Source organism: Pagrus major, chromosome 4, assembly GCF_040436345.1.
Source record: "Pagrus major chromosome 4, Pma_NU_1.0".
Taxonomy (NCBI): Eukaryota; Metazoa; Chordata; class Actinopteri; order Spariformes; family Sparidae; genus Pagrus; species Pagrus major.
This window is the reverse complement of record NC_133218.1, coordinates 6,755,180-6,770,582: the sequence shown is the minus strand read 5'-3', so window position 1 is coordinate 6,770,582 and position 15,403 is coordinate 6,755,180. Positions and strand designations below refer to the sequence as shown.

General features: G+C 40.9%; 1 protein-coding gene across 1 annotated transcript; it reads right to left on the bottom strand.

The window, feature by feature from the left end:
- Nucleotides 1-421: 421 nt before the first annotated feature.
- leo1 (LEO1 homolog, Paf1/RNA polymerase II complex component) lies at nucleotides 422-12,563 on the bottom strand. The gene is made up of 14 exons (XM_073464890.1): nucleotides 12,485-12,563; nucleotides 10,710-10,858; nucleotides 10,264-10,553; nucleotides 9,310-9,521; nucleotides 8,908-9,012; nucleotides 8,674-8,774; nucleotides 8,314-8,462; nucleotides 6,630-6,714; nucleotides 6,397-6,491; nucleotides 6,173-6,307; nucleotides 4,839-4,974; nucleotides 1,247-1,439; nucleotides 1,041-1,138; nucleotides 422-755 (listed from the first exon to the last, which is right to left on the bottom strand). The coding sequence occupies exons 1-14, from the start codon at nucleotides 12,540-12,542 to the stop codon at nucleotides 627-629; spliced, it is 1,935 nt and encodes a 644-aa protein (XP_073320991.1). The 5' UTR covers nucleotides 12,543-12,563; the 3' UTR covers nucleotides 422-626.
- Nucleotides 12,564-15,403: the final 2,840 nt, after the last annotated feature.

Sequence of the window (15,403 nt, the reverse complement as noted above, 5' to 3'; positions counted from 1 at the left end):
CTGGGCAGGACCTCCTCTCACAGCTCCTTCATCTCAATACCCAAATCCCCTAATCTCTTGCCATGTCAGGCGGGTTTAGTTGGTTCTTTCAACACCAGTCCCCCAACTGCCCTCTCCGCTTCTTTCCTCGAGGGCACTTTTTTTTTTCCAACCACATGAACTGCATGAACTTCAAAACTAAACTGGCACACGGGTAAATCATCGGTAAATGCTGCGTTTTGTTGTGAGAGTGAGTGAATGAGTGAGTGGCAGGCGTCGCCGTTTACCCAATTTAATCTGAAATCAACCTACAACAGTTATCCCATTAACCTCCTTTGTGTTTGGAAACTAGACTAAGCACTACGTTTCATAATCTCACAACAACAGAGTGATTCACACACATGAATCACTATGTTTAAAAAAAAAAAGATAAAGGGGAAGCTTTGGTTACATAAGACAACCATCTCTTTATTTCTCACCTCTGCTGTACACAACATAAACAAGCAAACACACAAACACTCATCCACACCGACACACACACACATACACACGCAGGTCATAAGAAAATCTACAAAACAAAATATGGCTGTTTATATGCCATGTGGGCCGAGCACTGATAATACAGTGGAATGATAAAAAAAAGTGAATTATTCGTCGTCCTCTTCCTCCTCCTCCTCCTCCTCCTCCTCTTCGTCGCTGATGACATACTTCTTGGCCTTCTTGGTGGACGTTTCCTCCTCGTCCTCTGCCTTTCTCTTGCCTGATCCCTCACCCTCCTGCACATAAAAAAAAGAGATGACACTGATATATGAAGTCAAGTGCTGACTGCAGCAGACATCGTGTTCAGCCTCTCAGTACATTCAGTTTGTCATGTCAAAGCTGCATTCTCATTTCTGGCTTCACCACATTACATTTATTTCTGTCCTCAAAAAGTATGTTCTTTACAAGGACTTGTATTTCCTGTCCTGTTCAGTTCACATGGGGGTAATGTTGGCTCTTCAACCTCCACACTGTCCTGCATCACGTTGCCCCCTGTCTGTGCAGAAGGATACTACACCTACCTCATCACTGTCTAGCTTTTTGGCCTTCATTAGCCTCTGGGCCTTATCATCGTCGGAGCCTTCATCGCTGTCTGATGAGTAGATCCTCGCTCGCTCCTCTGTGTTGAATAGAGAGAAAAAAGGAAAACGTTCATTAAACTTCTGACTTCTTATAAGGTGTTACTGAGGATAAAAAGTGTCTGTGGTAAATATCCTCTCATCCTCACCTCTCAGGCCTCCTCCTCCCTTGTATTTGCTCTTGATGGCTGCCAGGCTGATAGCTTCCTCGCCCTCCTCCTCGTCATCGTAGCGGTCGGGCTCCAGGTAGCTGCTGCTCAGGCCTCTCTGGTGCTGCTTCTCCCTCATCCTCCTCTGCTGCGACTCTCTGCGGATAGAAGCTCGCAGCCGCTCCTCCTCTTTCTGCCAAGCAGGGACACCACAGTGGGAAGGAATTATTCTGAGCACTGGATTAAAGTTTGACAGTTTGTTTCTAGATGGTAATTTTAATACTGGTACTGAATGCAGAGGGGGAATGGTGGATTTTATTCATTTCTATTAATATTAGCTGTAAGGTGGTCTGTTGATGTTTACAATACATGGTGTATCTGATCACTATGATGTTATTTTCTGTTTTTCAGTGTTCAGTTGCTGCTTGGTTTGTTTAGGAAGACTCTTTCACAACAATAAACATAGAAAGGATAACTTCTCCCATGTGAATATTTTTCTAGTCTTTTTCCCCAAACTGCACAGCTATGACATTACAAACACATGATCCATCAGTAGCAGTGATGGTCCTGGAGCAATATTAATCATGATTTTACAGGAATAACACCAACACGGCGATATCAGATTGTGCTACAGTACATACATGAATAACATCAATGAACAGGTTTGGATTTGTCAGTTTTGTCTTTAGTCAAATACATTTTTTGACCAGAAATGAGGCTCACTGCTTCATTTTTGGGCTACAATTATTTATTTGTACGTATCCGAACAACAATCAAATTTATTTACCAAGCACGTTTTTACACGTGAGGAATTTGCCTCTGACTTTTGGCGCATATGAACTAAAAAAAACCCATCAGTTTTCTCATATTGTCCAGTGCTGCAGCTCTGTATCCCCCCCTCTGTCTGAAATGCTCTGTTTTAGCTCCTGTCTCTTTGTGCCGTACTTTGTTGCTTATCTGCTTCCTCGAGTGCCCTTATCCTGCTTATTGTTTTGTGATTGATGGAACATGACGGCTGTAACAAAGCAATTTCCTACTCGGATTAATAAAGTTGTCTATCCATCTTACAAAGACAGCTCAAGGTGGAGAAAGGAAAGAAAAGGGAGAGTTGGGGCAAACTCAGGACGTTACAAGAGCACGTGATGTATCTACTCATGAAAATACACTGTAAATCCGACAGAAGTGAACAGCTGCCATGTTAATCTGTTTACCGAGCTACAATGGGAGAGCCAAACCAAGGAGTTCTGTGTCAAAATATGGACAAGAGGCAGGACTGTCGCATTGGTCTGACAGATGCGGCAATCATATATCATCGGAGTAAACAGAAGCCATAAACTTTGTAATCCTTTGTCAAAGAAAACACATTTTCTTTTCAGTATCAATATTTGGCGTCCTCCGTCTCTCAGCCTCGGCTGCCAATTCGCTCGTACTAGTTCGCCAAAACCATTTCAAGTCATCCCCCAACTGAATAAGCTGTACTTTTGAAGAAAAAGCTGCTTTGTTGGCTCTTTGAAATCATAATTGAGTCCAATGAAAAACAAACAAGAAAGAACAAATTGCTTAACCTTCTGTTGTTCTTTAATACCAAAACAATTGCAACTGGCAAGTACAAGTGCAAATGGTGAGGAAGGTCACGTGTAGTCGTATTTACTAAAGTTGTTGTTGTTTTTTACATGATCAGCTCCTACACGTGGTTAGGTTACAGATCATCCTGATGTCTGACTACAATGTTACTTATATAGTGATGATTATAAGTTCCAAATTGTCCAATCCATCCGAATCATATGACTGATTGTGATGGATTGGACTTCCTTTTATCAATAGACCGACTCACAATGTTTGTAACTTCTGGGTAGAAAAAAAACGTGCATCACAGCTAGCTTCAGCATCATAGCTTACATACAATAAAATTATCTTTTTATGATTCTAAGTGTTGTGTCGTAGGCAACCGGACGTGTTCCAGTTTCTTGAAGACTTTTCACCTTTTGCCACCTTTTGAAAGACGGCTTTTAAACTCTGTGTCTATGCTGGTGTGTTTTTCTGACAATCGCGATACAAAATAACTGCAGCGCTGGCAGTAAAAATGCCCCAATCCAGCCCCAACCCATATAAAAATATAAACAAAAAATATATATGTATAATGCCAAATACTTGGATAATCAACAAATGCCTCTTCAGGTGATAATGAAACTGAAATATGCTTTTGCAACCTTTCAAGTCCCCAATGGAGTAAAATGGGTAAACTGATGGTGTATAGCAGGGCTCAGGTTTCAAGGGATACAGTTGAGATAAACAAACAAAAGAAAACCTGCGGGCGTCAGGCCATTTGAAAGGCACGCAACACACTTGCACGAATAAGCCTGGCCCTGATGCAGGTAGCCTAGTTGAAGGGTGACTATTGCTGGTCACTCAATTGTGGTTTTGAAAGCAAACACACAATTTGCCTCAACTACAAAGAACGGGGCAGTAAAGAAATCTAAATGGGGTCTAAACCGAACAGAGTTCTGGCTGACAGTCTTTGGGGATTGGTGTCTGCAGCGTGTGAGGGACAGACTCAGAATGGAATGAGTCCGACATGGGTGCCGTTCCCCACCTCTCTTAAGCCTTCACAAAAAGGGCGTCGACACACCCTGACTGGCTGAGAGGGGAATGCCCAAAGCTGCTTTCACTCATTAATTAGGAGCCAGTCTCCACATCCTGCACACAGGTGATCTGAATCTACTGCAATCAATCCAGAGGGATTGAAATTCAGCCAAAATAAAAAAGATAGCCAGTACTACACAATGTGACTGCTACATAATGATATCAAACTTAAGCATCTACGCCCCTGGAAACTTGCAACAAGGATTTATAGCTGAAATAAAGAAATAGTGCACAGCGTGGCTTCATTTCATGAAGAAAGGCAACATTGCAAGTAGTACTGTGTAAAATGACAATTTCAAGTGATCTTTCAATACAACATGGGTTTACATTCCAGGAATGCCATGTGTTTGACATCTGACACTTGACACTCCAAGCCAAAGGTAAATACTGTGTTATAATAACATTAACACCACACAGGCAGGCTTGCAGATTTTTTTCTTGGACTATGTAAATCTAAATGAAAGCTAATGCTGTGTTGTTGCTACAGCTAGCTCTCAGGCTGCATCCAGCTCGACTTCAAATAAACAGGATCAGCAGAATCGATAATGGCACTGGTATCCTCAATTCACAGCCAAAATAATAGGCATGTATTTTAAAGCATGTGGGTAAAGGGAAGATTTGTGTTTCTTAGTTGAACCGGTACAGTCACACCTGCTCAGTGTTCGCTGAGCACAGTGAAACTGTAAACTGTGCTATCGGCACTTCTTGTCTGCAGTGATACACACCCACCCGCCCACCGTCACACTTGCTGACATATTTCCATTCCACTGGCCCTTTGTGACCTCATTATATAAGCATGTCAGGTTATGTCTTTATGTAACCGGGCATGACGCTCGTCAACAACTGGCCTAGTGTGACCCTTTTGTGATCTCTGTGGTAACAAAATTATTCTCAGACCAGACTGAGGAAAGAAAACAGAACAGACGGACAGAGAGCGTGAGAGTGTTACCTTGATCATTTCGTTGCGATGCGACTCAGGATCTCTTCCCGCCATGGGAAGGATTCTGATCTTCTGCGTCTTGGAGCAGCGGTCAGCCAGGGACAGGGTCATCTTCCTGTGGGTGGCACTGTCTGTGGAGTGGGGCCTGGAAACACAGAAGACCACCAATGTCACATTTAAGGTAGTCGGACTCACTGTATGTAGACTGTGGGTATAAGCTGGCCATTGGTGCCTATAAGAGGGTTATGATTAGACAGGCTGCGTGCTAATGTTCCAAAATCAATTTTTTCCAAAAAAACAACAACCTCAGAGCTAGCAACCTACACACTATCAATGGCAAGTTGCTGTAACCCTAACCTGGTCACCGACAGTGCAATCTAGGTTTAGTGCCACCCAAGATGATTGTGATTGTTTTGCTAGAGCATTTTTCCCCCTATTACAGAATGATGATGGGTGCAGGCAGACCTTTCTACAGCGCTGTGTCAAAAAGTTTGATTACGCAAAACTAGATTTTGGGTGACTGTACATATTTCCCCAGTGCGTTTTATTAAATAATTCCTTTAAACATTCTTCACTAGCACAATGTAGTTACTGTTCACCATTTTGTAGGTGTTTTTAACTGTCGAGGTTAGCCTGTCAGCTAGCCTTGCTGGCTTCCTAAAAAGCTCTGCATATGCATATAATGCATATAATAGTAGAACCAGTCACCCTTCCCTCTGATTAGTGATTTAAATCTTACAGAAGCATGAAAATGTGGCAGTGTATGAAGTTTTATGTTGCTTTCAGATCGAAGTCTCTAATTTTTAAATCTCTTCTCTGTCAGAAAAGTCTGAACTAATGCTCCTCTTTAAAAGAAAAACCATGAGTCCTATCCATTTGAACCCTGAGCAGCGACGGCCCTAATCCTAATCAAAACTCTGCTGTGATGATAAGACTCAATCTGAACAAGTCCTGCCCGGGAGTGTGGAGGGCTGTTGTGCATTAAAGCAGCTTTGGCCAGTGTCCTACTAGACCCATGTGGTCTGAGAAGACAGAACATCCAGGTGGACTCGGGGGCGCTAAGAGGCTTACATATTTCTTACGCGGAGAAACCTGGGCAGCTTGCATAAGGTGATCCAGGGACTTACAGCATAGAGTACATTTCTGAATGGAGTTTGAATGAAAGCTGCTATTGTTGTTGTTTAGAATTAGAGGCAGCCTGGGGCTTATTTAGTGCAGGGACGGCTGTCAGGGAGCCAGACAGAGGACGAGTCTCCCTGGAAACTCAGAGGTTTTTGCCTCAAGCCTGTGTGAGACTCGGATGTTAATAGCAGCCTGTCACCAGCACAACAATGGCATGTTACCTGAATGTGAGTTTGGTTTTGAACACAGCCTGTCCCTGCAGTCCAGTGCCCTGACGGATGAACAGGTGGTTGTGGTCTCCCTGGAGAGGCGCTTTGTAAACATCGAACACTTCATTCCCCAGGTGGAGGGACATGCTGCGGCAGGAAAAAAGGCGGTTAAAAGCACGGAAAGTACAGAACACGTCCTGCTCAACGTGTAATAAACCCAACATTCAGACACACACCTTCCGTCAGACCATTTGACGATGCGTGCGTTGCTCTCTCGTGTTTCATTTCCCTCCTCGTCTTTCTTGGCTCTCCACCGAATTGTATTTTCCACCTGTGGGAGAGGAAGAATAAACTCAGATCACACAAACAAAATCACTTCTAAGTGTACTGACAAGCATCGCATGCAGGATTTTTTTAACACAGACAACTACATACACCTTCTCATATGCAGACAAGCTGGACTGCATACCTTCAGTTTGAGCCTGGTCCGTCCCTCTTCATCCAACATTTCTTCATCCTCAAATTCATCTTCATAGTACTGAGGATCAAACGGTCTGTAAAGATAGATTTAATTAAAATACAAATAAATATTCTACTTGAGTTACACAGAGGCTTTTATTCATTCAGACCCAACACATTTAGCTTCAGACTACAAAGAAAACTTAAAGCTGCTTTAGTGAATTTTCATTTTAGTTGATTCTGGCGCCACCTGTGGACAAAAGTGATACGAGCGCCACCAACTCCTGTCATTCTTTTCTTTTTTATTTTATTTAACCCAAGCTGATTGCAGGATAATGAGGTAGTGTATCTATTCTTACCTATGTAAGATTAATTATTACTACTAACACCTTATTTCCACCAACATTAGCATGTATATGCAGGTTTTAAAATGTGGTGATTGACTACTTTCCCATTGCCAGGATATGAGTTTGTCTTTCTGTTTTTTTTCCCCTCATGTGTCACAACCATTATCATAAATGCGCTAGAAAACAGGAAACAGTAGAAAGCAGCATGTTATAAACCTCATCAGACTACATCCAGAAGACGTTAAATTTGTTTTAACAAAGTCTTAATAACCTTCTGAATCAGACAATGATTTTCTGGAGCTGATGATGGAAAATAGTGGGACATCTCACTTCTTCCTTACCTCTCTTGACAGTTGCACATGCACAGTACCGATCAGGCAGCTGGCAATGACACGGTAGCCACTGACAATGTTACGAGGGATGGGTCGTGGTTTTCAGATATTCAAATATTCATTAGCGTCTATGGTTTTGTCTTTAAATAATATTTTGCATAGTTTTTTCCCTTGTTATTGCCGGTGCCTGGAAATAACACAATAACACAAGGTATCAATGTCGATCTTTAAATAATAGTCAAATAGTTCCCAGTAAAAATTATGTAAATGTTACAGTGGTTACCTTTTAACATCTTTTACTTTTACACGTGGTGCTTGACAGAGATGGAATTAAAAGTATTAACAAGCCAGTGTCCATGACTTCAGTGCATGTCACAGCATGTCCAAATTAGCATGTCCGTGTAAATCAGCATGTTGTGTTTCCATCGCAGCTGATCGGAGCAGATAAACACCCGTGACAACTGCAGGAATCCTGACTGTACCAAATCACACTGAAGCAAAAGCCAGATGTTAGTGGGTGTTTGTGGGGTTTTTTTGGGAAAGGGGTAAAAGTAAACCACAGACTACAGAGCAGCTTCTTTCCTCAGGTTGAGAGACTTCTCAATTCATCCTCAGCACTCCAACCCAAAAAATAGTTTTACTTTCATGACTTATCCAACCTGGATACCCGGACACATTGAGAATGACTGTTAAACCTATATGCAGTAGAAATAGCCAATCTTCTTGCTGATGGACTTATTTACTTATGTAGGTCATATAGAGGCATTAGTATTTATTTAAGACTGTTTCATAACCAGTTAGAAGTTATTTGTTGTATGTTTAAGTATAAGCTCTTACAATTCTCCTCACCAGCAGCAGAGAACAATTATCTCGACATTAATTGCTGCAGTAAGGCTTTGGAAAGGTGCCTTCCCTAATCTTTTTCTTGTAATTTCTTTATCTTTTCCAAATAAGATCAGATATCATACTTAAGGTGTGATATCTGATTATAATATTTCAGTGCCAAGGTTCTGACCTGGGCTCCACAGACAGGAAGTTGGGCAGCTTGACAAAATAAAGGTCAGATCCCAGGTCCGTGCTGACTTTTGGGATCTCTACTTCAATGCGAGTTTCGGGTGCGGGCTCCTCTTCAGCCTGCTCCCCCTCCATCCCATCCTCTGTATCCTACACACACACACAGGGAGAGGAAGACATTTTTTTTTAAAAAGCTGTATGATTCAATGACCCTTGATAATAGGGATCAGCTCAGAGAGGCTTAGTGAGAGGCTCTGAGAAAAAGAGATTTGGGAACTCTTGTAAAAAGGACTTGGCACAATTAAAGAGGCTCGATGATGAGTGGAGGACAGAGAAAGAGAGTGAGAGGTCAGACAGTTACCAGGGGCTGTCCCGGGGTCGGAGGCTTCTCTGCATCACTGTCTGAAGAGATGTCGTCAGCCTCGCCAAACAGGTCGTCTGCCGCTGCTGCTGACGCCTTCGCTGTGGAACAGTACAGACGACTTTAAAGTACACAGAACTCAGCTGCACCTAATCAAATAAAACTCATATTTGAATAAAGATGCTACCATGAACCAATAAGGTTTAGCCTGCAGTAAAAGCATTTGTTTCTTACGTTTCTTTCTTCCGATATCGCTGTCTGAATCTGAATCGGAGGCGGCTTTTGCTTTGGTTTTCTGTCTGAGGAAATCATCTTCACTGTCGCTGCCCTTTGCAGACTCTGAAAAATAAAATCACAACAAAAACAGTTTAATCTTCCCGTGGCTGTATGGTATAAAATGTATTACACACGTGAACACATCTTATATTAAGTCAAAAAGGCTCACTATCACGTGCAAAAAGTCTAAGAGAAAAATTAATCTCACATAATCTCAGAGTTCTGAGATTAACCTCAGAGCTCAGGATAAAATTTTCACATACGGCCCGAATCCTCTTCCACAAAATCTGATGTGAGAATATTAACACACACAGCCTGCTCATGATACTGCTCGTGAATAATATTTTCCACTGGGAGTACCTGACTTCCTGTTCCTCGGGCCCTCGTCATCAGAGTTCTCCCTTTCTTCATCAGAGTAACGGCGTTTCTCCTCCTCATCCTCCGACTGGTCACTCTTCACCCCTCCTTCCCACTTCTCATCATCTGACTGGATCTCTCTGCCAGAACCTTCAGCCTCAGAGTGAGGGGTGCCCGGCCCCGACTGAGGAGTCCCAGGATCACTGTGCACAGCACTGTGGTTTAAAACAATGAACAATAAAGTTGTTTTGTTTTCGTCTTCCAAGATGAAGAAACAAGTTAATTTTGCTGAAACAACGAGTGAATAAAATGATTAGTTGATCAGAAGAATATTAGTCGATATTTGAACTGATTCATCGTTTGATTCCTTTATATCTATATATTATCTTTGGGTTTTGGGGTGTTGGCTGCACAATTTGTGGCACATGTAGTTTAAGGGTTTTTATTGCTGTCAACAAATCCCTTGAAAAGACCAAAACAAACACCAGCTGTGTTTACACGGACAATATTTCATCATTCCAACTGAAGACCTCGGGTCAGCTGTTTACATGGAACGGTATTAACAGGGTCTGGTGTGTTTACACGCAACAAAAAATGTAATCGGAACAGCTGTGTGACATGCAAATACAATTCCTCTTCCTCGTTTGTTTCAGTCAGTATTTCAAACGTTCAATCTTATTATGTTAAGTTCTCAAAGAGTTCGTATTAAAAACTCCACAGTAGACCAGTTCACCTTAGAAGCCGCCATCTTTATAAATAGAGAAATGTACGTCACTATGCATTTACATGCGCAGAAAGCACACACCAAGAAAAACTAGCAGAGGAAAAACACAGAGATAATCTAAATAACTTGTCATAAGACTGTTGTTTGTTGACCACAGGAAAAAAAAGGATGTCATCTTGTTCTGTAACATATCAGTGCATCTTTAAAATACCATCTCTCCTGTGTTGGAGTACCTTCTGTCTGAGCGGACGCTGCCCCTCTCAGAGTGAGGGCTCCCTCCTCCGGACATCCCGCTGCCGGCCGGGCTTCCTCCGTCTGACCGGCGGCCCCCGTCCTCCTCGTCTTCATCTTCGTCTCGATGGCCGTGCTCTGAGCCACTGTGCTGCTCAGCGTCAGAGTGATCGTTGTCGCCCTGGTCTGAGTGCATGCTAGCGTCCGATTGGTTCCCTGAGCGTTCAGACTGGTTATCGCTGCCGCTGTGCTGACTGTGTTGCTCATCTTCACTGTCGTCACCAAACAGCTCCTATTAGGAGGAAGGAAAGGTGAGTTTGTTTAACTTAACGCGCATATCAACATTATAAAAATGACATGACTACGTGATTATTTTTCAGGGCATCAGGCTTGCTAGCAAGGCATGCCCGACCGTTGTCACCGCTTCCATCCACACACTTGCACACACCTTGTTTATACTGGGTTTCCCCCCCTCTTGGCCTTCCTCCTCCTCATCATCATCACGTTCCCTCTCGCTGTCGCTGCCGCTGCCTGAGGCGTTGCTGGCGGATCGGGGTCTCTCCTGCTCCGAGTCTGATCCGGAGCCAGAGCCCGACTCTGAAATACAACAAAGTGGACTGTTTGTCTTATGGCACGAAGTTCAGTTCATCCGTTCACAGCAGGTGGACGTTGTTGTTGCCAAGTGAAACGTATGAGGACATTACAGTTTGTCATAATTGCTCTCGCGTCGTTCTTTATTACCAATCACTCCACTTACAACTAGAGATCAACTAATGTGTTTTTTAAGGGCCAATACGGGTACAGGTTGTTAATTATCAAGGTGACTAATAACTAATACTCGGAGCCGACATACGTCTGCAGTAAAAATGTTAATCTTGGTGTCAAAATGTAGTACTTTGCAGATTCAGATTATTCGAGTGTTGTGGGCAGTACATAGGGAGACTACAGACAGAGAGAGGATGCTGAATCAGAGCCAAAGTGTTGCATTTTTAAATCAATTCATTTTAATCAGCAAAGTTCTGGCAGGCCCTGATAATCAGTCTACATCTGCTACATTACTTTACTTTTCTTGTTAAATTTCTCCCAGATTGATTTATTAATGTACTCGTTGTTGTTGTATTTCTGCCAACCATCAGAACCTTTCAAACTAAAATGTTTCATCAATTTAAGGAATCTGATCTTGTGATAAAGTCAAAAAGATTTTCCCCACAGTGTAAAACTACAAGGATTATATCACATAACACTTTGATCTGAATGTCCAGTGAGTTTGTGGAGGAGGTTTAGATTTGTTCTCACATTACACGTTCTTGTCCTGCATTATATTGACAACCTCACTGACACACATACAGTTACATTAATACCTCTCTGATGGTGCCAATCAATACTGAACATTGTCATCTTGTAGGAGCTGTAGTATTGCATTGCTTTAGATTTTACACATGCATCTAATGCACTGGCCACTGAGTGTGTATATCAATATTAAACACTACATATACTGTGATAAATGATTTAGCCCATGTGGTCCACCCCAATGCACACCGTGAATGACTTAAATATTGTGAAAGTGCACATTAAGAGACGATTGAATCAACATTTTACAGCTGAAACTGTTTTTTTCTTTAGGGTGAGATTTGATTGATACTTTAGGATGGCTGCAGAGAGAATGTTTGAATGATAAGATGCTTTTTAGCTGCTTAATTGTGTAAAATTAAAGCAATTTCATGCTGTGACAATGATGCAGAGGTTGGTGAACAGCTAAATAAAATCTCAAAACGCAAGTTAATCACTTTGAGTATTTTTTAACTGCCTGTCTGATGAGAACATGTGCTCGGAATCACTCGTGTTATTGCAATCATTGACTAAACCGACTTCCAGCTCAGCTAACCGATCAAAAACAAAGAGTTTAATCGCTTTCATGGGCATGCAGTTTTAGCTAACGTTAGCTTGTTTACACTAGCTAGCTAACACAAATACTAAGTATTAACTGAATGAAGAACAGAGCAAACTTAAACTAGTTTCTAACAAAGCTGGAAAACATCCTGTTTATGCTTTTTAGGAAAATAAATCAGTGTAACATAACGTGTAGGGTCCACTTTTCCCGATCACCGGCCTGGCTAAGCTAATTTTAAGCCCTTCACATCAGGACAAGCTAACTAATGGGCAAGCTAACTTAACTTAAATCGTAAACAAATCAGGCTTTCAGCGGCAGAGCGACAACATTACCTCGCTGTTCATTGTCGCTGTCCCCATCACTCCCGAACAATTCATCCATGTCCGCCATTTCTTCCAAACTGTAGTAAAATGTGACGACAGGAAGGAGAAGCTTCGTTTCCGGGTTCAAGTCGAGGCTGACACGCTGCTGCAGTGAGCGCTGTCGGCCACAAGGAGGCGGTGTACACCATGTTAACTCAGGGTGTGTGGTGTCTGGAGCTCTGGGTGTCTCAACACAAAATACTACTGATGAATTATTTTATGTTTGATACATTATATCTCGTTTAAATAGGTTATTTTTAATGCAAAATAATTAAGTTGCCAAATGTAGCTCCTCAGATGTAATAGGAGAAAAAAAATAAAGTTACAAAGATAAACATCTTGTGTCCCATCATGTGTGAAACAATCTTTTATATTATGGCTAGAATAAGAACTTGGGTTTCTATTTTTTTGTGTTTTCTATTGCTTCTAATCGATTATGAGTTACTGATGACAGACTTGCAAGTAGGCTAAACTTAACAAGCAGTGGTAGAAAGTAACTAAGTACATTTACTCAAGAACTGCACTTAAGTAGAATTTTGACATACTTGTACTTGACTTGAGTATTTCCATTTCATGCCTCTTCTGCTTCATTTCAAAGTTAAATATTGTACTTTTTATTACACTTTAAGCTACTAGTTACTTATGTATTACTTTATAACTAACCTCCACATTGACAACATGAAAACAAAAACATGTATTTTTGTGATAAAAATAAAAACAAAAGAACAATTTAATATTCTATAAAAACAACTCCGTGAAAGTAGCCATTCTGTATAATGAGTACTTTTATTTTTGATGCAATAAGTACTTAAATACTTCTGTATTTTCACATAAGTAACATTTTTATTTCTGGACTTTCAATTGTAATTGTGTATTTTTAGACTATGGTATCCCCAATTTTTCTGAAGCAAAGTACTCAGTACTTCTTCTTGCAAATATAACTGTTCCAACAGGAATATTACATTTTTTGAGGGTTTTAATGCAGATTTTAGATGACATTTTAATTTCTAGACTTTTACTTGTAATTGAGTATTCTTAGACTATGATATCCCTACTTTTACTGAAGTAAAGGGTCTGAGTGCTCCATCCTCCCTCATTACAAGTCATATTGTGTTGAAAGTACAACTGTTCCAACAGGAATATTACAGTTTTTGAGTCTTTTATTGCAAATCATAGCCACTCTAGATTTATTGTAAATGTCTTCCTGTCTTTCTTTGGTATATTCTTAAACCTTTCCACTCGTCAAGTGTCAGTTCTGGGAGCCATATGACTGCGGATGTAAGCTCAGCTTTTACTGGTGTTTCACATGGCAGCTACTAATAAAATGAGTCTCATTTTTCCTACAGGCATGGAAAACCGAGCTGTAAATGTCCGTCATATGCCTGCCATATTCCAGGGCGTTTGTCTCTAAACAGCCCCCTGAACCAGCTACCAGCCATACATCCATTAGCTATGCCTGTTTATTCTTGAGGATTGCAGGACCTGGTTTATCTCCAGACACCACAGAAGATAAATCATGTTGATTAAGAAGTGCTCTCACCCTGCAGTAAATACCTTAACCTTCAGCCCATACGTATTGATGTGTGGACGTATATCTACTGGTGTGAAACTGGTTAAAACAGCAGAAAAGTCGTCATCCTCTTGGTACATTTCAGCCTTTAGACTTCAGCTGATTGCTATCATTCATCTGATTTCAGCAACAGGCTGCTGACATGTTGTATGTTTCAGCAGCCACCTCTCTCGCCAAAGTTTCAGTGTTACGTGCAGGGCATCTCGTTACAGTGCACATATTGTGTGAACCCAGAGAGACATGAAATTCAACCTCCACTATTGTGTAACACAGTGTAGTAAAGGGAGGATGAGCTTTCTCCTTTCTCTATACAGTCCAGGGTAAGGTAAGGTTTTTACTGTACAGAATGTGCTTTGTGTGTGCCGGAGACACAAGACAGACAACTCTGTGTGTCTTTGTGAGTCTGTCCAGGTCTCCATGATATATTTCTGTGAGCTTCATTGATCCAAAGACTTCACTACAAACACTTCTACATTTTGCCCGAAACAGCTCAACTTATTGCACTTAACATTTTTATCAATATAACAATACTATGTTTGCACTTAACTCTTAATTACTATCATCCTATTTCTTATATATTTTTATTTCTCATGTTTCATATAATTCTACCTTTGCCATTTCTGTCTCATCTGTATACACCCTGACACCTCCTGTCCATCCCTGTGCTGTTGCTCTGAGACAAATCTGTTTTTTGTGCTATGAAGTCTAAATCAACCTCACTAGACTTGACTTATCCATAGTGTGCTCTTAAGCTTTGCTTTGATGTAAATCAAACTGTATAGCTGCAGTAGTTTGACAGAAAATAATCTAAGCTCAAGGTCCACTTCCCGGCTTTTACAGGGGCTTTCAAGTGGCCCTCATTTCTTCCAACAACAGATGGAGTTTGCTCATGGAGATGTCATACATATTTATCATGATTAGTAGGAGTGATGTAATCATTCAGCTCTATGTCAATGACCTGAATAAGTGTTGTTGGCAATAGATTTGCCCAGGGTGCAGATAAGGCTATTTCTTAGACAGTGAAAATATATTGGATGAAACTAATGACCAGTGGATACATTCTAATTTATTCTATTAAAATAAGAGATAAGGTTATCCTTTATTAGTCCCACACCAGGGACATTTGCATTATTACAGCAGCAAAGGGAATAGCAAAAAAAAGAGAAGCATCAATAAAACAACAACAATAATAATACATAAGTTAAAAAAGTATGTTTTATTAAAATATTATGATTATACTTTTCATATGATAAAATATGTACTAATTATGAAAAATGATATATTATATTATGGCAATATATATTTTTGCTTTATTTTAT